The sequence below is a fragment of the Vespula vulgaris genome, chromosome 6 (genome assembly GCF_905475345.1).
Source record: "Vespula vulgaris chromosome 6, iyVesVulg1.1, whole genome shotgun sequence".
In the NCBI taxonomy this organism is placed as follows: domain Eukaryota; kingdom Metazoa; phylum Arthropoda; class Insecta; order Hymenoptera; family Vespidae; genus Vespula; species Vespula vulgaris.
The window spans coordinates 4,596,079-4,623,074 of NC_066591.1; the positions used below are offsets into that span (position 1 = coordinate 4,596,079).

General features: G+C 36.7%; 1 protein-coding gene across 2 annotated transcripts; it reads right to left on the reverse strand.

Moving 5' to 3' along the window:
• Positions 1-546: 546 nt before the first annotated feature.
• On the reverse strand, positions 547-20,536 carry LOC127064383 (mucin-17-like). Of its 2 annotated transcripts, none has more exons than XM_050995348.1 (10): positions 20,445-20,536; positions 9,294-9,641; positions 8,731-9,204; positions 6,613-8,651; positions 6,265-6,535; positions 5,388-6,161; positions 4,351-4,869; positions 3,535-4,029; positions 2,853-3,470; positions 547-2,712 (listed from the first exon to the last, which is right to left on the reverse strand). In XM_050995348.1, exons 1-10 carry the CDS (start codon positions 20,529-20,531, stop codon positions 1,231-1,233), a joined length of 7,107 nt encoding a protein of 2,368 aa, XP_050851305.1. In that variant the 5' UTR covers positions 20,532-20,536; the 3' UTR covers positions 547-1,230. The 2 variants fall into 2 exon arrangements, with proteins under 2 accessions (XP_050851305.1, XP_050851306.1); XM_050995349.1 differs by lacking the exon at positions 20,445-20,536 and adding an exon at positions 15,879-18,663.
• Positions 20,537-26,996: the final 6,460 nt, after the last annotated feature.

Below are 26,996 nucleotides of genomic sequence, written 5' to 3' on the forward strand. Positions count from 1 at the left end.
ATCTCGCCTTTTCCCGTAGGGGGTGGTCTCCACACGACAAGGACGTATACCTCCTGCAAGTTGTTCGCCCCATTCACGGCCAATCCTCGGTACGATGGACTCATACTAGATTTTCATCCTTTCTCTCCATGGACATCTATGTACCTTGTGTGCTCTTGGTATATTTCCTCTTTTTCTTTTCTCGAACGGAATAAAAGTGACGATTATGAAGACGACGAGTCGACGCGTTCAAACGATCGATTCCTTCTTACTCTCTTTCTCTCTCTCTCTCTCTCTCTCTCTCTCTCTCTCTTCTCTCGCGCTCTGTCTCTCTTTACCTCTCTTCCTATCTCTATTTCTATCTTTTTCCATATCTTCGAATGATCGTGGATATTAGGCGTTACGTCATAGACTTATACAGTTATACTTACGGTGTTTAATCAGAGGATAGGTGACATACATTGATTGCGACGGTCTATTACGTCAATCGTTTTTATAGTTTTTTTTTTCCAAAAGATAAATAGTGGGAAGATGGGTAGGTGGATGAGTGGATGGGCTATTATCCTATTTACGTGTTTTCTTGTATTTTATTAAAATATTTAGACACTTAACTTAAACGCGTACCGATAGGGGTAGTAAATAATTAAATTAAATACATTTTCCGACACACAAAACGGTGCGCAGGAATTATTGGTTGATCGTGCTAAAGGTTGCCACACGTTCTTTTCTTGTTTTTTCCCTTTTTTTCTTTTTTCATATATTCTCGTCCTGTCAAATACGGAAACATTTAATACAGAGACGTTCGTAGGATCCTGACGAATGCGATAAACTAAATCCTTTATACATTTTTACAAGATGCATGTTACTTTTTTGTCGTTATCGGTGGCAGCTCGCCGTTAAATATTTCACGAGCACAAAATTCTTCATCTACCTTCGCGTTTAAAGATTTAATCGCATTCATGAGATTATTCTAAATTCTACGGCTTTATATATTGTTGCTTATGTTTTTCTTCATTGTCGTTTCTATATCTCTTCGGCAACCGAGAAAAGTTGGCTTCGGCCTCGACGAGAGCAAGCTTCTTTTCTACGTTTTCAAATAAATACGAAACATTAATTGCGATGTTCATCGAATGTATCCTCCATCGTAAAAAAGGGGGTTTCTGCATTCGTTGAACTTCGCAATGAAAAACCTACGTCGAACCGAAAACGAAGTTTATTATTAATTTTCTCAAAGATCCTTTACGTCTTCTTTCATCTCAAACGAATTTCACGATCTGGTTTGGTCATCACGCATCTTCCTCTGTAACAAATTTCGGTCATATGGGAGACCTTCGTCGTCGTCGACGTTCTCAGAATTTTACCGAGTATCGTTTCCGTCGTATTTTGTTCATTGATCTCCGACGTCGTTGGTAATGTCGTCGTTGTCGTCGTGGATAAACTCGTTGGTGTCACCGTCACCATAGATTCGTCTTTGGATAATATTTCATGTATCGTGGCGTCTAAAATCACCGTTGGATTCGAATGATTTTCTGACGTAGACGAACTGTCGTCTTCAACGTTTTGAACTGCGATCGTCGTCGGTGTCTCCTCTTGTTCCAATTTCGTCGAGGAATGATCTTCGGCTTGACTCGTATCTTTTCTAACACTGACAGAATCCGTTTCCAACGGGGAATTCGTCTTAACGTCGTTGTTCTCGCTTGAATTCTCCGAGGAACCGATCTTATTATTTTTCTCCTTGTTCATGGATCTCTCATCGGACCTCTCCTTATTTTCTCTATTTTTCTTCAAATCGTCGAATACATTCTGAACGTAATCCGAGAGAATTTCAACTTCGGTATCGTTGCCTTCTTTATTCCCTATATCCTTTTCCGAAACTGTATTCCGATCATTTGTTTTCCCGTTCTTATCGTAATTCCAAGTGGAAAAGACCGAATGATTCAAGGCTATCGAAGGATCCGATGGATATCTCACCTCGCTCCATTTAGCTCGGTGATTCTTCGGATAGAAAATATCGTCGTTGTCCTTTGACTCCTCGGTCTTTGTACTTTCAACGATGGACAAATTTTCCGTCGTAGTATCGATCGGTTTAATCGTCGTTGTTTCAGATTTTTCTATGATCGGTGTAGTTTCTGAAGAGGTATCGATGGAGTTTAGATCGTTTAGAGTCGTTTGGGAATTACTGAAATCGGTAGTGGTTAGTCCAGTTTCTTGAGTTGTCGGAATTTTGATGTTCTCTGTAGACTCCTTCGTGATCGAATCTTTGGGATTGATACGTGTACCGTAATACTGAGTGGTGGTTTTTAGAGTTTCTTCGGGGTCAAGTGTTCTTTCTAATTCCTCGGGCATAATCGTAGGTGTACTGGTTGTAGTACGTAAAAATTTGTAATTCGTTATTCCTTCATCTTCAATCGGAGGTGTCATTGGCGTTGATGTTAACCAAACGTTTAAAGGTAATACCGTACTGGTTGATGTCGCCAGAACAGGTAAGGAATCGTCATCGGTTTTCAATATTTCTTTTAGAAAATCTTCTAACACGGATCGTTGCGATCCGTCATCGGGTGATCTCGTAATACTTGACTTGTCCACGGTAGACTTTGTCTGGCGAATCGGATTATACTTGTATTGATCCTGCGTTAGACTGTTAACGGCAGCGTTGATATGTTGAGACTCGGCCGTCACAAAATCATCGATAATTGGTCTTACACGAACTCGTACTCTTTTCCTTCTGTTAGTCTGCAAGAAAGATTGCGACATAATGATGTCGAACGATGAATAATTATTTCATAGAATTAATATATTATTCATGGAATAATTATTCGATGGAATAATTATTCATAGAATTAATTAAAAATCTTAATAGAGACGACATTTACCTTTCTGACTGCAACAGGATCGCTAGTTTTCTTTGGTATTTTTTCATCGTCTTCCTTCTCCGTCGATTCTTTCGATATATCTTCTTCCTTCGATCGCCATCTCTCACCATCGTAATTCTCCAACGAACTTACTTTTTGCTGACGTTTCATCGGACTTTCCGTTTGATCGCGCGTCGTCATTTTTTGTCCGAATACCGTAGTGGCCCTTACCATGGACTCTTCCTCGTTCCTCGTCAATTTCATTTCATCGCTATTCTCCAATTCCGAAGAAACTACAAACGTCAACGAATTCTCTGGACGAACCGTTATAATATCAGCGACTTCTCTAACGTTTTCCTGTTTTGTACGTGCTTCGTTGAATCCACCGGTAGCATAATTAGCTGCGAAACTCGGTTGAAAAGAGGTTCGAGATAACTTCGTAGACCATTGACTCTCGGCGCCATAGATATCAGCAGGCATTAAATGTGTGTCACTCAACGTCGTTGATTTTAAATGCGTTGAATGACTGTACTTATGAGGAGAGTTACTACCCAATTGTGTTTGATCATATTCCTCTTGTTGTACTTGCGTTTGAGGAGCTACCGCTTCAAAATTCAATAGAAAATCCTGCGGTGGATACTGAAAATAATCATGTTATCTTTTTATTTTTTATCACATTTTATTGTATACGTTATATACTTACGTTTTCCGTGACTGATTTATAAGATTGATCCGGTTGATTATAAGCTTCGCCAAATTGGGATAGGCTTTCGAAATTTTCATCGTAAAGAGTCTGCTGCTCTCCCACTGCTTCCGGAAGTGGTGGAAGTATACGTGGATAATTTCCTTCCAATGGTACTTCGTTATTCACATCGTAACTGGACTCCGTTGTGCTGGTCGTCGTAACACGTTTTCTCCCAGGTCGACGAGTCCTGCTACGAGTTCTACTCTGTTTTATATCTTCTGGCTTATAATTTGGTCTTACTGTGTACACCGAATTATCAGGATTTATTGTTGCCGGTGGTATATTTTCCGTCGTGGTCGTAGTAATTGGAGTCGTAATTGGTAGAATCGTTGATTTAATCGATGGTCGTCGATTCGTTGTGTGATACTTTGGACGATTCTTCAAAGATAGATTTGGAGGTGGATTGTACTCTATCTCGGTCTCTTGAGCACTGCCAGAAGGTTGTTGTTGTATCTGCAATATAAAGTTTCATATCAAATAATGAATATAAAATGGCACGATTTTGGCAATTTCCCCAAAAGTATACCGATCCATCTATTAATATCATTTTGGAATATAAATACGTTCGTGTACGAAAGAGTGAAGAATTGTAATTGTAATTTAAAGCTCGTGTTAATCCAATATCTTTTTGATAAAGATACGTCGAAAAAGAAGGCACGTTTGAAATGAGGAAAAGTTCTAAATATAAGAACCCTCTTTTAATTATTAAAAAATGGGTGACGCATAGGACGATTATTGTAATCGATAAGAAGACACCATAAAGAAGAAACTTACGGGTAAATTGTTTATTTGCGGCAGTATTGGCTTGAAAGTAACAGGTGGTGCATGGAATCGATTGTCCACCGGATGCACTGGTCGGAAGCTAGGAGGTCTTATAAAGCCATAATCGATATCTTCTTCCAAGGGTTGTTCGGTAGACGTGGTGGTCGTAGTCCTCGGGGTGGTTGTTGTAGTTGTTGTTGTTGTTGTCGTGGTCGTTGTCGCGGATGGCGTGGTTTGTTGTACAAGAGACCTTTGTCTTTGCGAACCAGCCTGAATCTTCACATACTCGTAACCACTCGTTTTAACTTGGCTTTGTGGTCGCGATCTCGATTTCGTTCTGTGACGATGACCGGAAGATCGTGGAGAATCTTGATGATTGACAGCGCTGAAACGCACGAATTCGTCTTGCGAACCTCTTGGACGAGTTTGCACGACCGAATCGGAATGCGTTCGGGTACCAACACGACCACGAACACGTTGTCGTATTACAACTGGAGTTGCTTCCGTAGTCGTACTGATTTGCGTTGTCATCTTTACAGATAAAATAACGTTTTTATAAATATTTCACAGATTTAGGAGATAAATTATGTAATTTTTGAGAGTCAAGATGATTAAGAGGATAGTCGTATGCAACTTATATATATCAAATTGCAGTTGTATCTACTTGATCTACTTTTCTTACAAAATTAAAAGCTTAAACGCATTGACTGCCGAAGCAATGTTGCATAAATCGATATGTTCATTTAATAAAAGTAAATAAAAGATGCAGGAGAATTTGTAATCATACTATTTGCACTATTATTATTCTCACTAAGAATTATACTTCAAGTTTTCCAAATATATCACAAAACAGATGTAAAACATCTGGGAACTAAATATTGATCCTTGGTGATCTTCCATTCGAAGAATAAGAAATATTTTCTAGTATTAATACTATTAATAGTATGTACTACTATTAATAGAAGGAAGAGAGGATTGGGTACGAAGCAGATATTATTTATACACATACTGCATACATCAATGATTCAAAAGTGCAGAAGATACATTACCGTGGTTAATGGTTCTTCCGTCGGTGGCGCTAACAAATCGTAAACTTCTTGTTTCTCTGGTGGAAGCGGGATGAAAATAGGTTCTTCGTTTGGATCCGCTACAACGCTACTTCCATCTACCTTTCTGTCTTCTACTTGGCCAAAGTTACCATGCTCACCGGTTGGAGGATAATTCAAGTGCGATTGAACCGGTGCTACGTCGTACGGAGGAGAATATTGTTGGGCTGTCTCATCGATCTTACTTCTTGGATTTTCCGAAGTACCGCTTAAAGCAAAGTCTGTATTCTCGAGTTTCTCAGCGTAATAAGCGGTATAGTCCTTAGATTTCTGAACGGTCGGCTGATTACGAGTCTCGCTGTTCTGTGCTTGGTAATTAAATCCATTGACCGGCGCTTTCTCAAGAACGGATTGATCCAAGTCACCTAGTTGACTTCCATAGGCGGTAGGATAGTTAGCTTCTTGGGGATAATTCTGAGGATAATTTTGTCCCTTCGAATAGTCTTCCGTTGCAACTGGCGTATTGTAATGCGGTGTAGTTTCACGGGGAGGTGGATAATTCTCAGTAGAGCTGATACTGGTCGATGGATAATTCTCTTGAGAGAAAGCGTTTAAATTCGACGTGGGTATACTTGACTCCTGTTGTTTAGAATTATGCGAGGGAGTGCCTGATTGCGAATATGGATCCGTCGGCGAGGACGTGATCGATCCGTCGGGAGCAGTATGCTCGTAAATTGCAGCTTGATGAGCTTGAATATTGTAATTTTGATCGTAGGCCTGTATTAGGGAAAAGAACACAAATCTTTTTATTTTCGAATTCGAATTCTTTTTCGAGCAAATAAAATACCAAATTGTTTCCCGCTACGTAAAATAATCGTACCTCGGATTGATAAGCCGTCTTATCGTTATTCCTGTGTTTCGGACCTCTTGGTCTTTTATTATGATCTACGTAGTTATATTTCTGTGTAGTTCCGGAATGTTTGGACTTGGTAGGTTCGTAAACCGGTGAATCGTTATATGATTCGGTAGTCGTTGTGTACCTGGATCCACTTCTTGTTCTACTGTAAGGTCTTCTAGATCTATCGGACGTTTTAGTACCAGGAGTCGTAGGTGTTGTGGTCGTTGGAGGCCGTGTGGGTACTATCCTACTTCTATTAAAAATAAATCGTCGTGATTATTTTTATATTATGTCTGCATATATTTTTATATCTTCATAAACTAGACTTACCGATGACGCGACCGTGGCCTGTAAGTGGTCGAAGGTGGTCTAGCTGTGGTAGTCGTAGTCGTAGTCTTTATAATCGCTGGTGTTGTTACAATTTCTGTTGTTGTAGTGGTTGGAATCGTTGTTTGCTTCTCAAGCAAAGAATTAACCAAGCCAGGTAGATGGGGCGAAATCGGTAACTCGGCAGGTAAATTATATTGCGTTGGACCCACAGGTCCTCTTACATCGTTAGCATCATTCGAGGAAAGTAGAGATTGGAACGAACCGATCAGATGAGGATCCGATTGCGTGTACGTATTACGATGTTCGGCAAAAGAATCTTTATTGTTATTATTGTTATTGTTGTTGTTGGCATTTCTTTGCTGGGCAAGTTCGTGATTAATCAATGCTAATTGTGCGGCTAAATCTTGTTCTTTCGTCGAAGGATCATCCAATGTCCTCGACGATTGTTCTGGATTATTCGGTGTACTCGAATAAACTGCTTCCTCTTGATAAGTAGTCGCAGTAGTACCCAATCTAGCGTCATGTGCCAAAGTAGAAACTGCAGGTCTAGAATCTTCATTGTAATATACCTTTTGTTTGGCTTTTCCGATCGGGAGTGATGGCTCACCTTGGTAAATAGTGTCGATTACGGAAGGAGGATTATTATCCCCGTAGGATTGCCTAAATCGGAATCTAGAACCACCAGGTGTTGATACCGTGGAATACGAAGTATCGTATTTTGGTGTACTCGATAATTCTTGAGTGTAACCAGCAGTGGTTGAATGTTCATAGCCTAGAGTGGTGGGATCTATTCGACTCAAATCACTTCCAGTGCCATCGATATAAGAGTTTGGTTCTATAAGAGGTGTCGGGTTAAGATTATGAATAATTTCTGGTGTATCGGGTTCAGGAGGTGAAGCATCGATCGTGTTCACAACGACGGATCCGATATGAGGAGCTGGGAATGGGATTTTAGAATATCCTGGTGGTGGATCGAAGCTAAGTGGTGCCACGAAGAAAGGCAACTTGTCGACCTTTCTTTCAACTCGATTATGGTCGATCGACGATAAGTACGGAAGATCAAACTTCGTATAACCAGGCGGTGGATCTAGATTTGTTGGTCCTACGAAGACTTTGGGCGTGTTAGGTACAACCGTGTCCAAAACTGCGATTGTTTTTGCGTCTTTGAGGATCCTCAAAACATCCGAAATTTTTACTCTGTCTGGTGCCGTGCTATCACCGCCCATGTAAACGGAAAGGGGAGGTTGATTGGGTGATGGCGGTGGAGTTGTAGTCGGTAGTTGCTGATTGATTCTTGGACGTGGTTGTCTAACGCGATATCTATGTTTTACCTTATTCGAGTTGTCCGTGAGATGTTGTCGTTGTAACTGTTTGTTACGTACCAAAGAAAGCGTTTGAGTGTCCGGCTGATTTTGATTGACGTTTGGAGGAACCGTGCTCGCTTCCTCCTGTCTTTGTTCTTCTAATTTTCTTTGTTCCTCCAAGGCACGTTGTATCTCCAATTGTTTTTGTTTTTCCAACGCAGCTAACCTTTCGTTCTCTCTTTGCCTAGCTTCTTCCTCTTGTCGACGTCTCTCTTCCTTCGCACGAGCTTCCGCGATTCTTCGTCTCTCGAGCTCTTCCAATCTCTGCTTTTCTCTCGCCTCTCGAAGTCTTTCGAGTTCTCGTTGCTTCGCTATTTCCTCAAGTTTTTCCAATTCTTTTCTTCTTCTTTCCTCTTCTCTCTGCCTTGCCAATTCCTGCTCCTTCTGTAGAATCTCTTGCTCGAGCTGAGCCTTCCTCTCCAACGCTTTCTTCACATCTTCCATTCGAGTGACCTCCTTAGATCTTTCCTCCTTCACGAACTCCAACTGGTCCAACAAATCTCGAGCGAAAGTATCTGGCTCTTTTGTTGTTTGCTCAACGCCATCGTTTATTCGATATTGCTGCTGCTGCTGCGGCTGTTGCTGACGGAAAGGATATTGCTTTTGTCCTCGTAATCTCTTGGGTTGACCTCTTTGTTGAGCTAGCGTTTCTAGAGGAACGTAAACTAGTTGGACCTGAAAACAATGATGAAGTTATTAAAACGTGAGAAGAAATAAGATCACGCGGGAGAAAGAATCGTTAAACGACATCTACCTCCTCATTTTCATTCTCTACATTTTCAGGTAAGCCCGAAATACCATGTGCCGTTTGACCTTTCGCTTGTTTTCCAGATGGCCGATATTTTTCTTGCTTTCCAACGAAATCTTTAACGTTTTCACGAATATCCTCTACTTGGCTCAATTGATCGGGACTTTGTCCTTCTCTCAATCCATCCTCACGACCTTCGCTATAGACTTGACTTTTGCTATTATGCAAGTTTCCAAATTCTTCGGTTTTAACGTTTAAATTCTGATTACCCTTTACTGGTTGATGAAACCGCTGTGGTCCTTGCGACAGGAAGTTTTGAGCAGAATAAATGGGTGGAAGAGCGTCGGAGGAGGGTAGTGGCGGTACCAGCACGTCCGAACTTAAACCCGATACACTTTGCAAATTTGGTATCGTATTTTGCTGCAGCATGCGCTTCTCATTCTCTGGGCCACCGAAACCACTCGGTAGAAACGTTTGAGACTGAAACGTAGAGACGAGATTGCAAGATTTATCAAAATCAAAATATGAGTAATGATCCTTTTATTTATTCCTTTATAATGATCCATTACCTGTAATAGCTGTTGCTGTGCCCTGAGCTGTTCCTGCAAAATCAGCAACTTTTGAATATTCTCTTGAGTCTTTTGCAACTGCAAAAGTTGTTGCTGATATTGTTCTTGAAGTGCTGGCGGTAAGGAAAGAGATGGAAGATGCGGTATAGTAGAACTTCCCGATGAAATCGGTCCATTTCCAACGTTACTCGTTCTAATTTGATTCGAACTACTTCTTGGATTGGCCAATGGAATCCAATCGTTGTTCGATACTTGTCGTGACCATCGTTCACCGCTGATACCACTAATTCTTACGCATAGAATCAGACCAGTGGATAGTAGTATCAACGACCAGCACCTCCGCACGATCTGAACAGACGAAATTGAGGGGATTTCAAACTCTTTGCTGGTTACTTTCACAAAGTTATTTCGATAAAAGTGATTCGCGATTATGTCACCGTTTTATTTTCTCCGCGTAATAACAACTTCAACGAGAGGAATAAATCAAAGGAATTCGTAGAAAGTCAAAGATGATAATATCATACGGCATCGTTGCCGTAATGATAATGTCAAAAACGAATTAAAACCGCAAACTCGTCGCCTCGATCACGAAATGTATAAGAAATTCTTTAAATTTCTTGCGGGGTACCGATAAATTAACTCCCCGACGATGTCTACTCTCTGATGGATCCTTGCGGTTTATCGTGGTAACGAGACCGATGTTAAATGTATTTACTTCTCAAAAACTTTAATCATTTCAAATTATCTCTTCGTGATATCTTCGTACGTATTTCTCGATTCGGCAATCTCTACGATAATTTTGTTAATTACAATAAGAAACGAAAGAGACCGTTTTCTATGAGGAAACTATGAAGAAGTTTCTTCGATTTTTCATCTCAAAGACTTTGAAAGACTGTGAAATATGTGTCGGTGTGTGTCTACGTGCAAAGAGAGATTATCGATTATCGATACAATTTTCCGTTTCATTTCCGCTTCCGGAAGTTCCTGATCGCCTTCGTAAGAGATTTTCTTTCGCTTCTAGCGATACGATGAACCGTGAAATTCGTAGTTACATCGTATAAAATTGTTTTGCTGATATCAAATGAGAAAAAGAAAGTGGTAGAGACGGAAAGAGAAATGTTCTTAACTTCGTCTCTAAGGATTGTCGTGTTACATGCGTTATCTTAAATACCTTCTTTCAACATTCCAGATTAGAATTTTTCGCGCGTAGACCACATTTTATGGCCGTTCTAACATGCGTCAGTGAATGTAGTTGACCTTCTCCTTTATTGGCACTGTTCACCGGAGAATCTATGAACGTACTTACACGCGTAAATCTCTCGACTATTTTAAATATTTCACTCTATAGTGACCCTATTTTATTTCCTTTTTCCTTTCTTTTATCTTTATTTCTAAATATCTGAAATATTAATGTTTATGTATTTTATATTAAATAAAAAGTAAATATTCCAAAAAGATATAATTACATATTGCATATAGGCATTTGAAAATTAATCTCTCTGACGAAATGCATTTCGATCAGGAATATAAATCTCGAAGACAAGGGTTATCCTTTTTCATGTTGTTAATTTTCTCTTAAATCTCAAATTAATCAGTTAACGTGACTCGGACGAAATTAGAATTATTATCGGAGAACGTATTTTCCAATAGATAGATGCCAATATAGAAAACATTTCTCCGTCCTCGTCATCTTAAACATAGTTACCATCATTATAATCATTAATCGTTGCCGTCATTATCACCTATATTATCGCCATTACGAGAATCGAGATCGTGCTGTACGACTCGCGAGATCTGGAGTGCAACCGAACTAACGAACTGTGAAACGTCTAAATGCATAGCATACCAGTGTTTTCTAATAAATACGTAGACAGGCTGAGCAAACTTTTGCCGGATCTTATTCACCGTGAACATTCCCGTTTATATCAATTAATCTTAATCTTAAATAGTAACGCGAGAATGCGATTTTAAGATAAAAAAAAAAAAAAGAAAAATTTTAACAAGTTCGAGCTTTTACGTGCGAACAAAGAGAAAGTTTTTTCGGTTTGATACAATCTTGTATGTATGTACTACTGACATCATTTAGATTATGTGCCACAATACACAGTTACGAACAATTTTCATTGCGGAAGATCGCGTGTCCGTCACGCCGTACGATTTTTCTGCTTTCTTCGTTATTCCTGCCAAGTGCATTCCACGAGAGTAAGATATACTCACGTAGGTGTGAGTGTGTGTATGTGGGTGTACGTGGTACTTAAAAAAAAATAAGTTTCTCAAGTGAAAAATAATCGGGCGATATCTTACAGATTGTCTCAGTGAAAAAAGTAATCAGCTTCGTTGCATAATATTTTTTGCATTATTCACGAATAGAAAATCGCGGTGTATGGGATCTGACAAAGTTCTCATTGAGAGGAGGAAGAATGAAGGAAAGAAAAAAAAGAAGAAAAAAGAAAAAAGAAAAATGTCGATCATTCCGATCAATTAAAACTCGTGACTTGCACTTTTTAAATTTTAAACGAATATTTCAACCTCTTTTTGTTTCTTTTCTTTTTTCTTTTTTGGGTGATATTGTTTTTCAGTTCTCTTTCGAATCTGAGAGAAACGACAAAGAGCGAGATCGATCGTGGTTCGTAACTCCGGTGAAATTACTTTCTCTCATTTGAAAGAAACGTATGGATGTTTAGAATGATTTTCCTTGCAGGTCTCTTGTCTGTGCACCTTTAAAACAACACGTAACGTAACGTCACGAAGAGCAATTTTAACGTTAAACGCGTGCAATTATCGATCCCTCCTCTGTGTACAGAACGCGTGTAGTTAAGAAGGCGTTAAAAAGGAGGTCGGCACCTTTCTCTCCTTGCCCGGAATCGACACGGCATCTCCCCTTATACTTTTTTAAAACATAGACTAGACATTGTCGCGTCGTATTGTGATGAAACAAAATTTGAACTTATATATCGCACTTTTTCAATTAAAAAATATAAAAGTTGAATAAAAGAAATACAAAATATTTTTTCCAGGCTTGAAATATTTTCTTCGAATTAAATTTCATTTGAATAAATTACATTTTAATGTAATTAAAAAGAAAAAAATTGTTTTTGATACAATTTGAATTAATAAAGTTAATTTTATGTTATCGAGGTGGAAAATAATTCGTAGAAAAATATTTCCCCGTTAAAAATTTCTTCCGGGTAATTTAATCATTAAAAGTGCCTCGTAATCCAATCGTAAATAACGTTGAAACATCATCACTGTATTTGTTAATACCTATAAGATAGGATCGAGTACTGTATTAAAGTCGAGTAATTTATTAAAATAACTAAAAGTAGACCGTACTACGTATCCGATAATTTCGCAGAGAATCACCTATCTATAACGTTTAACGATAGTCGATGACTAAATTAATATCTATCGTTTACTATACAGTTATCGTGGTGTGATATGTTCCAAGTATATTTACTATTAATAGTCTTAACGTGTTCTATACGTTAATAAACGAGAATTTTAAAGGCATGAAATAACTTGAACGAAATCGTATCTACATACGTAACATAATCAAGGAAACACTAAAGGAAATGTCATATTTGCAACCTTCGGAATTTCATGCTCCACTTATTCGTATGCACTGCCTTTAGTTTCTTGAACTTTCGTTTCTCCTTCTTGTATCGATAGGTTGACCACTCGATTGAAACACGGCGAATCCAACGATTAAAATATTCTATTTTAGTCATTGTAAATGCAGATACATACGTACGTACATACGTATGTACATATATATATATATGTATGTATGTATATGTATATGCATATGTACATAACTCGGACGCCTACCCTTCTATGTTAGCGCAAGAACGCGAACTTTTGACAGATCGATAAGAACGATGAGAACTACGTAGATACATAGCTACGTTGGAGGATCTCCTTCCGAATACATACTAACCCAGAGACGTTATTACTGCTTGGATACCATATGTCGGTCGTATGAAATTGCATACTTGGAATAATTATGGATTGGGAACTTACTATTGCAATAATTTCAAAAGAGGACGGAGGCTTTCGGGAACTGTGAGAAAAAAGGGAAAGAGAGAACGAGAGAGAAAATATTTAGTGAAAATGAGAAAAATCGGGATGAGAAGAAGAAATCAAGATGGATAATAATTAAAATAAAAAAAAAAAGGAAAGAAAAGAAAAAATGTGAAAATATCAAGTATTCATATTTTTTAATCAAACTTTTTTTCTTTCTCTCTTTCTTTTCTTTTCTTTTCTTTTCGATTAAATGAAATATGATTTTTCATATAAGTACTCCGTCGTCTATTGAAAGAAAGAAAAGCAGAGATTCGAGATCGCTGAGTACGCTGAAGGGTGTACGTGACGGTAGAACGAGCAAGAGAATCACACTTTTTATTTCCTTTTTTCCCTCTAGAAAAATCTTCATTTAATAACGTTGCTAACGTTTCATTTTCCCTTTCTCCCATTGAGAAAAAAAGAATTCGAAAATTCTTCCAGTCGATTCTTAGAAAGGGTACATATTATATGCCTTTTCCTCATTTTTTTTTCCACTCTACTTAATCCGAGCATGGGTACCGCTGCCATCAAAGGACCGGTTTGTTTCTCTTAGCGTTGGTTGATGCTGCTGCTGCTGCTGCTGCTGCTGCTGTTACTATTGGTATCACTTCGAGAGTAGACAGCAGCAGCAGCAACAGTAGCAGCACCTTACACGACGGACGCAAGTTTCATCGGCGTGCCACTTACGTAGTATATTTCTCGTCGATAGAGAACTTTCTTCGTTGGCCCCACCTTTACTTTCGCCTTCGAACATTTTTTGAGAATGCCCACTGAGTGTGTCCCACGTTCTGTTCTGTTCTCTCGAGCGCGCATAATTCTCCTCTCGGATCATTTCGAATCATACACGTACCTATCTCTTTCTCTTTCTCTATAAAAAGAGAGAAAGAGAGAAAGAGGATAAAAAAAAGAAGAGAGAGCGAGTGGTGGAAGATCTGGGAGAAAGAAAGAGAGAGAGAGAGAGAGAGAGAGAGAGAGAGAGAGATAGGTACACGCCCGTTCACGAGAGTTTCGAGTTTTCAAAGTGAAACTAATAACCGGCTATACGCTCGGAAAGTAATACGGAGACATGAGAAAAGAGTCTCTCGCTGGAAAGGAATTAGCTCCTTGGTTGCGAGCTGAACGCTTATCACCAAGGGAAATGAAATTTTGCGACACGTGGGCGAATTCCTTTTTGGAATTTATTTTTTATCTAATTTTTTTTTTCTCGTTTACTCACGACCGACTCGCGTGATGACGATATCAAGGAAAATAAGTAATTTCGAGGGAGCGAGAATTTTATATATATATATCTATATTTATATATTTCTTTTTTTTGTCGTCTCCATCCGTCCAATTTAAAAAGAATTTTTTAAATAATAAAAGAAATAATATGACGAAGAAATATGAAAGAAACTCAAGGATAGATCCGAGAAAGATTAGCGGCAGGTCGAGCATGAAAATGAAAACCTTTCAATTGCGTAATCTCGTTCGGCAATGATATCGAGATTCAATCGGGAAAGGAATTACGTTCGCAGAGAGTCACGAAGCAATGAGAAGATATATGTATCTACGTTTCGTACTACGTATTTCGTACTACGTATTTCTTTCTCCCTCTTTCTTTCTCTGTCTTCTTTTTCTTTCTGTTTTACGGCAAATAGGAGAAAGAGCGACAGAGAGAGAGAGAGAGAGAGAGAAAGAGAGAGAGAAGACATAAAAGAAGCTAAAAAACATAGAGAAGCTGTGGATCAACGATACGCGATATACGACATCTCGGAAGATAGACGTTCACCGACCTCTCGAATTGCGACATAAAGAACGAAGCTGTTCACATACTGACCCCCATTTCGATCCCGGAGGCGTATTCGACTCTCCGCCAACTACTTTGTCCGTTATATGATTCTTTCTCTTCAACAGGAAGAGGGATGCGAAAGTGCCAAGTTTAACGATAAAAGTGAAAAATTCGATTTATATAGTCGCATTCTTGCAACTTCTGTATAATATATCTACCCTGTCTTATTAATTATTTCAAATGTTAAATTTATTATTATGATTTCTATTAATATTATCGTGAAATAATTAAGAACGATTCAGGCAATAGGCTTTATCTTTAAGAACAGAGAAAAACAGTTAACTGATTATAATGATTAACGAATTGATAATAATTTGTTAATAATCGCAATTATTTTTTCATATATTTTTTATTTAATTTGAACATCGTTACAAGAACGTTTACGTGTGTTATATTTACGAAAGGGTGTGAGAATGCATACATAGATATACACATAGGTATACAATATTAAAAACTTCAAGAGATATTAGAAGAAAGTTGGGAAAATGTTAAGAATATAAAAGTTCTTTGTGATTTTCCTTGAAGTAGAAATGACAGAGCTTGCCTTTGAGAGAATTTCTTTTCTTTCCTAATTTTATTTTATCTTTCTTCCTTCCGAACAAACGTTCGAGAAGGAAGTTAGTTCAAACAGTGCGTAACGTGTTCTCTGGCAAACGACGATTGATTTGTAAGAAGAGTCACTCTCGTGAACTCACCATTGTGCAGGGTGACTTTGAAGAAGTTGTCGCGACACTGTTGTTTCACCCCTCACTTGTCCTTTCTCTATTCCTTTCGTTACAATAAAAAGCAAATAGTTTCTAATGATTGATATTATTTATTACTGAGGATATAGATGACACTCTATAACACTGCACCACGAACGTTCTTGCATTTCCTATACGTATACATATGCATATACATATACATATATAAATTTTTTGCTATTGTCTAATTTTTTCCCCCCAAAAAAAAAATCGTAGACAAACGCAGGTGGGCACACGCGAGAAGGTGTCCAACTCGAGAATACGCGTACGGTCTTAGAAGCGCGAACAGTTTGAAGGGGCTCCATCGTAATGGAGAGTCTATATAGACTCCCCTCCAAAGAAAGACAAGCTTTGCCATAAAGCGTGTACCCGATGCGATGTAGACGAAACGTGATCCAAGAGAAAGCCTCTCCTTCGATTGGCCAGACGGAACGAGATCCTGGAAATACACTTCGGGGCATTTCCCGAAGATCGAAAGGAATCGATCGTATTTACGTATCTTGGACCGATCACGATGACCTTGCACACTTTGATCTTACCTGGTACCTGCCATCTGGAATCATTTTATCAGATACAATTTACTTGTTACTCGATTATGTTCTTGCCTTTCTAATTCTAAACCCCTTGAAATTATCATTCTAATCTTTTTTGTTTATTAATGGACCATAATGGATTCTCGTGAAAACATAGATTGTTTATTGATAGACTCCTTTCTATCCGAGTAACAGCATAACTAATTAACGACGGCATAGTTAATGTACCGAGCACACTATCGAGAGGAGATTCTTTCTTCTCTTTCTTCTTTTTATTTTTCTTCTTTCTTTCTTTTTTTTTCTTTTCTTTTTTTCTTTTCTTTTTCGTTTTATGGACAACACGCGAACATGGAAAGTTAACCCAGGTTGTTGAAACGTTACAGAGAATCTTTCCCTTTTCTGCTTTTTCTTACGTTTGAACGTCATCTTACGCGACTTCTCGAAAGGGTACTCAAGTGATGGGGGTCCAACCAAAAGGGTCGTCGACCTTTCGACGAACGTCTCACGACGTACTAACGTAAAATGTGTACCTACTTAAGTACGCTAAAGGGAATAGCTTCTTAGCGTTTACAGACGATGTGATTTACGATCTTATGCTGAAAGCTGACGATGTTTAAACTTATCGAGAGAATGGACTCTTCGAGTAGCCATTAAATGGTCCATCAAAAATAATGGAAATTGTACGGTGAGGATATATGGGAAACTGAATATACAAATAAAGGGTATAAAGGAGAGTTCTCAAGTATCTGGGTCTTGAAGATTGGAAGTATCCTTCCCTTTCACTAACGCAAGCCAGAAAAATCGGTACAAATTTCTATGTGTATGTATGTGCGATCCATTAGGCCGGAACGAACACATAGACGAACGAGAGCTCTGATATGGTATATATGTACGTATCGAGTATATACGTACATACGTAAACACTTACACTCGTATCGACTGGAATCCTTTTCGCTTCTATGTACATACGTATAGATTACAAGTTATCACGCATGTGTGGCCGTCCATAAAATAGAGAATGAGCGGTAAAAAGGAGTCGATGTTAACTCGTAACTCTACGTATGTAATATTTAGCCCCGGTGAAAGAATTTATCTCGAATCGAAGTAGAAAGACGAAGATTTTCCCTCGTCGCTTAGCGTTCGGGTGTAGAATAGAAAGGAATCGATTTCAAGGTCAACGTACGAAGGAGAGGAGTCTCATCGAATTCTCTGTTATCACCCACGACACGTATAGTTCGTGTCACCGATACTGATTATTTAATACCTAAATAAATTTCATTCGAACTTTGTTGTATAACATAATTACCGTATAAACGATATACTAACAATTATAGTAAAATACGATATCTACTTTAGCTTCTGTTTATGTACGATATATCGATTTAGAATTACTAGAAAAATTTATTATAGGTTTCCTGAAATTGGTTAATAGATAGTTCATAAAAAAGTCGAAAGTATAGTAAAATATGATCATTATGTATGTAATGTCATTTATTATCACGTATAAGGAAGGAATGAATAAGTAATAAATTCCTAAGTGCTCTTAAATGAACTATACAATGGTATATGTAAACAGCTAAAACGAAATCTACATACATATGTACATATTATATATACTCAAGTACCTAAGTAAATAACGTAATTTTCTCATTCGCCGAGATTCGCATGGTAATTATTCAAAGTATAAGGGACAACTCGCCCATTGTAAGATACAATGGAGATAACGTCGAAAAATTACCTCTTTCTCAAGTGGCACTGGGTGGATCCACTTCTTTTCATGGATGGTTTGACACTCGTTCTTGCTTTAACTAAGGGTAATTAACAACGAAAAGGAAAGAAAAAAATATAGAGAGTATGAAAGTTATGGTTCATTTTCCGAGCGGCTACGATTTCTCTGTTTTTCGATTTATCGCTTTTTCGACACACTCACACCCATGCTCGCACTCATATCCACACATGCACACACACAAAAAGAAGATCGTTTTATTTAAAGATAGTTGGTTGTATCGGAGACACGTAGTGAATACGCAAGATGCAATCATCAGTGCACCGTATATCCGGTCATTGAATTCGAACTCTTCTTCTTCGTTACCTACTCCTCCTTCCTCATCTTCGTCCTCTTACCATTGTATGTACACGAACACTGTTCCCTCCCTTTCTACATTTTTCATAAGATACATATCATGTTCTAGGTGGAGTTAACGGCGAGAGGGAAATCTCTACTATCGCATACATGCATATATACGTGCGTACATATATACACACACGCATACATATAGATACATGTAGACATACACAAATCACCATACAGTCGGAGATTCAACAGAATATTTTTCAGATGCAATTTCCTCTGCGAGGAAGAAGTCTCGTTTAAATTCAGAAAACGCAAAAGAAAAATATTTTATATCTTTACTATCTTTGCCACCACAGTAATGTTTTCTCTATCGAAACGAGAGAGAGACCATGGATATGTTTCGATGGGATTGTGTCCTTGAAAAGAATTCGTTTTGTTCGTAGTCATTGCTTAATGAAGAGAGTTGAAGATTTTCGTAAGAGTTCGACTAAGTGACCCACACTACGATTCCTATCAAAAGTTGCATAAGAGTAGCATACGTTCCGGCTGCCTCTCACTTTTCTTAGTCGTGTCGTTCGCTAATATGAAGAGATATAGAGCTACTCCGGTAAACTCGTGCAAACTCGACGAGCTACATTCCCGATGAATAACGTATGATCGGCTATGCCAATAAAAGATTGACGATTTTCAAAAGTTTCAAACTGGTTGAAATGATAAATATTATTATTTATTTATAGGTCTTTTTTCGAAGAAAGAGAGAGAGAGAGAGAGAGAGAAAGAGAGAAAAGACTGAATAAATAAATGTTAACGAGAACTCTTACTATTTTTGTCCACATAAATAATTATTCTTTATGATTCGACGGAAAGTTTGTGCTAAGTTTAACTTGAAGAAATATTAGTTTTAAAGCAATTTACTTAGATTTTGAAGGAGAGAGAAAGAGAGAAAGAGAGAGGAAAGGTCGGTGTACGACCGACGTGAAATACAGAGCGTAAGAAAAAGAAGGGGAGAAAGAGAAAGAGAGAGGGAGAGAAGAAAATTGTAAAGTTGGTTCGTTGAAAGTTGGAATGTTGAAGTTGTGCTTGGGTTCGAAATCTAGCCACGGGAAAAATTTTTATTCCGCAAATACCACCGATTCTTTATCTTCCATCACTCGGATGACGTACTTTAAACAAATTTTCGCATCGTAATTTTCGCAGCGAGTCTGTCCAAGCGAAAAAAACTTTTATTTTACACTTCGAATCATAGAACGTCGCGTATAATCTGAGATAATGTGCGAATGCTTGACATGTGTATAGTATAATTTCGAAAAAAAAAGAAAAAGTACAAAAACTGATATTTTTTAAGAACGTAGCCATCCGTTATACTCGACGGACGAATATACCGATTTAAATATTTAAAAAAAAAAAAAATAAAAATAAAAACGAAGATCATATAATTCTTTTTGCTCTTCTTTTTTTTCTTTTCTCTTTTCGCACTTATCTCGGAACGATTTAGTCGAGTGCATCGTTCAATTAATTCCAAAAGCATTGAAAATCGCCATCGAGTTAGACGGCCCCAGTCGAGACTTTCACCCTTTCTTCAACGGTTCAATGTACATTATATACATACATACATATATAGTATGTTCAGAGAACCAACGTAGTATTTGAAAAGGAAGTTTAGCTAGTTAAATGTTGCCGGTCGTGTGTCCTTGCGAAATAGAATCGCGCAAGAATATCTTTCTCTTCCTTCTGCGTGCATTCATCGAACTACTTTTCACCGATAGTACTCTTTGCTTTTTCCAGCTGTCTTGAAACTTTTTTCTCTTTCTCTGTCTCTCTCTCTCTCTCTCTCTCTCCCTCTCTCTGTTTCTCTCTGTCCGTCTTTCTTTCTTTTTCGTCTCTCCTACGTCTCTTTGCGTTCAAACATACCTCTCGGGCTCGTTGCCTTTCTCTTTTGAGCGTTTCCTTTATATTCTGTTCTCGACATGGCCTTTCTCTTTCAAGCGATTCCTTCATTTTCGTTCTCTGAATGAGAAGCCGCAGCGTAGCCCTGGAAAAAGAAATAGGAAATTACCATTCGTCTTGCTGGGTGGTTAGGGCTAATTTATCGGTAGAAGACAATTGATTTTTATTCGAAAACCAATAATGTTGGGATCACTGCAGGTGAAAGTTATCCCGCCTGTAGATACAATGCATTCTGTCTTCTTTTTTTCTTCTTTCTTTCTGTAATTACATTAATAATAATCGGTCGCAGGTATATAGTTTCTCTCTCTCTCTCTCTCCCTCTCTTTCTTTTTATCCTTTTTTTATCTCTTTTAAATTCCATCATAAAAGTATCCTTTCCCTTTTTCAATTGTACTCTCGTAATTCCCTGAATTATAGGATCGATCGGTATTTTTCCTCTTTCTCTTTGGGGTTGATTAAACGCTTCGTTCATTAATTCCATTAATTACTTAGCAAGAGCAGGACGAATGGAATTCACGAACGATGATATGATATCTACATATCTTCTCGATGAAGTCCTAATAGTAATCTTGATTGGAACTCGAATTTTCATAGAACACGGAAATTAATAACATCGACATTGTAAAAGTTAGGCGAAAGTAAACTGAAATTCTATCATCGATTCTGGTTCGAATAATAATTCATTTAAATTCCAAACAGTTAAATCGGTCTTGAAGCGAAACGATGATGTCCGATGTGTGTAACAATACGCGGAAAGAATACTAATGTTTGAAAGTTGATTTATTAGATCTAAACAATTCATTCATGTTTTAAGGTGACGTTTATTTATTTATAATTTTTTAGCGAATTATACGATCATTGATTGAAACACTAATAAATTAAATATACATTCTTTACTTAGATAAATATTAATTTGCACGATACTTCGATACTTTAGATTTGAACGTTTCGTCAATATTTTGTGTTTGTAAAGTGACGTTTACTCGTCTATTTTAATCAATTAAGCGATCGTTTATTTAAAAACTCATTAATTAAACATTCCCCATTTCTGGAAAAATAAATCCACGAAGAAATTTGTTTGGAAGACATTTTTTTTAATCAACGTTTGCTCAACAAATATTGCTTTTGGGAAGTAATTGAGACTTGCGAATTTCGGAAATATCGCGTCGTCGTATTACTTACTTAGCACGAAACACTGGGGGAGAAAAAAAAATAGAGAAAGAAAAATAGAGAAAGAAAAATATATATACATATGCACGTACGAAGAAGATGAGCGGTCTACGAACGTAAAAGTATGCGTCATGTTATGCGAAGAAGGCGCGTCGAGGTCATCGTGGCGGATGAGCAATGAACTTGACCGGAAGTGGGTCAGGGTAGATCTTCCTCCATAGTGAAAAGTATCTTCCTCCTCTTATGTTAAACACGCTGTTGCGTTCTTAATACGAATAACAAATTGATTATCCGTATATATAAAAGAACGTATAACAAAGAAGGATCCTTTAAGTAATTTAAGAAAAAAGAAAAAGAAACAAAATAAAGAAAAAAATAAGCAAAAAATAGTAATACAAGTCGCATAAAAGACAGTATGTATCTACGTATAATTTATCATGTCCTCTTTCTACGAATGAATAATCGAATTATTAAAGGTAATTCTATGTGAAATTTCACCTATTACGATAATGATCATCCAAAGCTTGAAATGTAACCGAGTGAGACTGTAACGTATATAAGTTCCTTCCTTCTCCCCTTATATATATATATTATATATATATAACAAGTATATATATGAAAGGCGTCTAGACTCGTAACATAAATTATATAATAGACTTAAATAATAAGAGGTAAATACCGTTACGAGACAGTATATACTTGTGCGTGTGCGTGTGTATATATGCATCACTATTCTTATTGTGAAATACGATTTGTGAAGATAAACGTAAACTCAACGTAACTTGTTCATTAAGTTCGCACGAACTCGGATGTCTTATTGGTAAATGTATCATGTACGTGGGAAAATGGCCAGGAAGATAAAATATAGCCAATGCAAAGGTCAATCGGAACAATGTGCTTGACTCGCCCACTTCGGCTATGTAAGATCCAAACACAAAATGTAATAAGCACGATTACCTCTATCACATGCTATCGAAAGTATTAAACAATCACTTGTGATCGTGATAGCGATCATACTTGGTCAAGATCTTTCCCATGAATAGTTGGGTGTTGTCAAGGATATTATCGACCTACATATACATACGTATAAACACAGTGTATGATGACAGTCAATAATTTAAATATTGCATATGAACGTGAATCCTTTTTATACAAGTAAATACGTATTCGAAAATAAAAATTAAAATGTAAGAAAACTCGATTAAAAACTTTTTATTAAAATGATTACGACAATACGAAAATCATATTATAACGATAAGAAGATTAGAAATTGCATATATTTATCTTATCTTCGTTTATATAAAAAAGAAAAAGAAAAAAAAAAGAGAGAGAAGAAAAATTGATGTCACGAAAGTTAACAAACAATGATGTCACTGATCGACTTGACTTTTTCTCTAGTTCTATCAATGATCGCAGACGATCAGCTTTGAAGATAATTAAACAATTATCGTATTACAGTTTTTTCGAGACTTTACTGACAGCTTTCTTTTCTTTTCTTTTTATTTTTATCTTGTAATCTTTTTTTTTGTCACGTCGTGCTAATGCCCGTTCTTTATTACTAAATATAATAAATAAATCAATTCGTGAAATTGTCAAATATCTTGGGAGAAAAAAAGAAATTATTTTCTACTGAATTATGTAAATGAAATAAACCGATCAAAAATTACATGAATCGTATCACGAATCGTAGTTTTTCTCATTTTTTTTTCTCCTTTCTTTTTCTTCTTTTTTTTCCCTACTCGAGCAAAGTAGATTAAGAACGTAATGATCAGACCGGTTAGAAGCTCGTGAGATCACTCGGAGAAAGTGGTATCTCTCTATTTCGTTCTTGTCTCTTGTCAACAGGGTTTCTAAAACTTTAAAAATATGCGCCACGAAATAATAATAATATCGACGAATTCGCCAAAGATATTAAGCGCCAATGACGGGCACATGTGAATATATCTAAAAAAAAAAACTTTCATCGGGGCGTTGTAAGAGCTAGTAAAAGAATGCGAGTGATCTTACTAACTCGTTCTTTTGAAGAAAGGAGCCTCGTTCCATACAAGTTTCTATACTTATTCTACTTTAGAGTCTAACGTAGTTCACAGAAACGACAGGAGTGTAGTACTTCGTTACTTTGATATCAACTCGATCCGGATGCATCGTATAGAGGCGAGAAAACTGGACTTACCGGCTTGAACTGCCATATCAACCCAATTGAAACTTTCCACGATAAAGTATGCGCGAAAATTTCCGTTGTAACCTATTCGAATCGTACATACTCGTGATGTGTGTGTGTGTGTATATATTTAGATACTATTTCTTCGATCTATTCAGAGAAATTTACTTTTATACGATACGAGAATCTTTCATCGATCTTCGTTGGTAATATTTGATGAAAGGAAGGAAGTCTTAGTAGTGAAAATATCGTAGAAAAAGAAAAGAAAAGAAAAAGAAAAAGAAAAGCAAAAGAGCAAAAAAAAAGAAAAGAAAAGAAACGAATGATATCTAAGATGATCGTAAAAATTTATGTGTTTTTGAGAAAGTACGAAGACTAATCTCGACCTCGACTTTCACCTTCTCGCAAGGTCTAGGCCGCTTACAAGTCTGATCCTCCTCGAGGCATGGACACATGAGTTTTATAATGCACATATGTACATATATATATATATATATATATATATATATATATATATATATATATGTATGTATGTATGTATATATGCCCAATACAAACCGGAATTCCAAGCGATGAATTTTTTTCATCTCGATAGAAATTTAACGCTCGAATAATAATCGTATATCGAGGTTAAAGGCTGAACGAATAAGTTTAGAAATCGATAGTTTAGAAATCGTCAACTGAACGTTCATATTTTTGCGAAGGTTCTCGCGATGCCACGATAATGCGTAAGAGCTCGTCGCTAAATTATGAAATTAATACCGAAGGATTTGATTTATATACACCATGTATATATGTATATATATATAGAGAGTGACATCTAATTTATATGATAATGCTGTCATATTTTTACTTTAGATGAAGAGCAGTTGCTATGCAAATATTTTAATCGATTTTTTATTACACGGGAATTGATCGAAAAACACATTTGCTATGGATATTAAAAGCTTCGTTTATTTCCGATCTTATTTTCTCCTTCTCTCTCTCTCTCTCTCTCTCTCTTTCTCTCTTTCTCTCTTTCTCTCTTATCATATAATAATAACGATCTTATCACGCATCTTCGTAAGTACATTATAATAACGAGAAGACAAAGGAGAGATATCGATCGAGCGAGTTAGTAAGAAGATCAAAGGGCATTGTTCAAAGATTTAAAAACAAAATTTCAAAGAAAGCACCGTGTCTTCTTTCGTTACTTTGTCGCTTGATCGAAAGGCTCTCGATGTCTGAAAAACATATTATTATTTCGTTTTTTTAATTAATAATTTATTTAATTACTTTTCTTTACTTGCTCGTTCGCGATCGGATCGATGACGAGACAACTGGTAAAATGCTGTCGATCGAATCACGATCGCGAACGTTACCTTTTAATTCGTATTTTTAATTTGCAACTAAATCTTTGAAATTTCACACGAGCTTTTATTTTTTTTCCCTTTTCTTTTTTGAATTATTAAATTTGATAAGAATAGACACAGACGTGTGCGGAACGATTCATTCGACTGACTGTAGAGCGAGCTAAAACTCGATAACGATTAAAAATCGAAAATAGTTCTCGCGACCTCGTAATCTCGTAAGACACTTACTCTTTCTTCTTTTCTTCTCACTCTTTTTTTAATACTTAAAAAGATGTGAATGAAGAAATTCATTATATCACACAGGAAAAAACTCGAAACATGCAAACTCGAAAATACACGATTTTTTTTTCTTTCTTTCTTTTTTCAAATGCAACAAACGTGAGTACGACCGTCGTAAGTGTGTACGTATGTTTGTGTATGTGTGCTTTTCTCGAAAAGAAAAAAAGAAGAGAAAAAGAATGTTATACGTTGTAGGTATATATGTATGTATATAAGTTAAAATACGAGGAATAGAGAGAATTTATTATATCGTTTGGAAGAGTAGAAAAAGATTTTACTAATAAATATAGTGAAACGATTGATAAATCTATAAATCTATCCACTTCCGCCGAATGCTTGCTCGCTACTATCTCTTTTAATACTGACTTCAATGCGGCAGGTACTTCTTCGTGTTCTCCCTTACGGATTTTTGAACGAAATGTTCATAATATCGGTGAGATTAATTGACGAAATAAGTAGGAACACGGTGAATTGGATTAGAAAAGTTGCTAGACAAAATTATTGGTAGTCGATTAAAAACGTCTAACGAACGTCACGGAAACATAATTATTTCGAATTATGCGTGATTATTGAAGTAATTGAATTTGTCAAAAATAGAACATCCTCGTTGAAACGTGTCCAAATGAAATATTCAACGATAACAAAAATTACCAAGAGAAATCAATGTGTTTGATATGGAACTATCTTTTTTTCTCTTTCTCTTTAAATTACCACCGAATAAGCTAAGTAAGAAAGTGTGCTAAGCGTTGATTAATATCTAATTAACATTTCTAGAAATTCCATATGATATATTCCATATACCTACAAGATAATGATCACGTCAAAATGCGTATCAAATTTGTAACACATTTCACCGTTCTTCGATCGACGGAAGATACAAAGTCGCTTATTGTTTTTCTTTTTTCTTTTTTTTTATAATTAATTAATTAATTAATTAATTAATTAATTAAACGTATGTCCGTAATAACGTATAAATATAAATATGTTAATATAAAATACAAATGTAAAATACGAATACAAATATGGATAGAAATAGGAATTGTTTGATGCATACAAAAACACGCTTCTCTAACGTTCCGCTTGACGTCCTTGAAATGCACATGATTAGAAGAACGAAACGATTGGAAGAGGAAAATTTGGTAAATAGATACCGCCTGCATAATGTTGTCGACATAGTATAGGAAACCGAGAAATGGGTCAACAATATTCTGTTTCTTCTGTTTCGTGTTTCCTCTCACCCTTCTTCACGACTCACACGTGCAATTCGTTATATTATAACAAGAAAAATGGAACAATGCGTTTATTCGCTTTCTCGTGTTAAATGTAGAAAAAAATAAATAAATAAATAAAAAAATTCCGAGATATTCATGTAAAAAAAAAAGAGAGAACGAAATTTTTTTTATTTTTAGTGGAAGCTCCGTGCCATACAAAAAATGTGAAAAAGTTAAACGAGCCAGTAAATTTTTTACTTGTACATTTTCTTCTTGACTTATTCATGTTGTATATCGGATAATCCAATAATTCGACTGGAAAAAGCGAAGTAACGTATTGTAA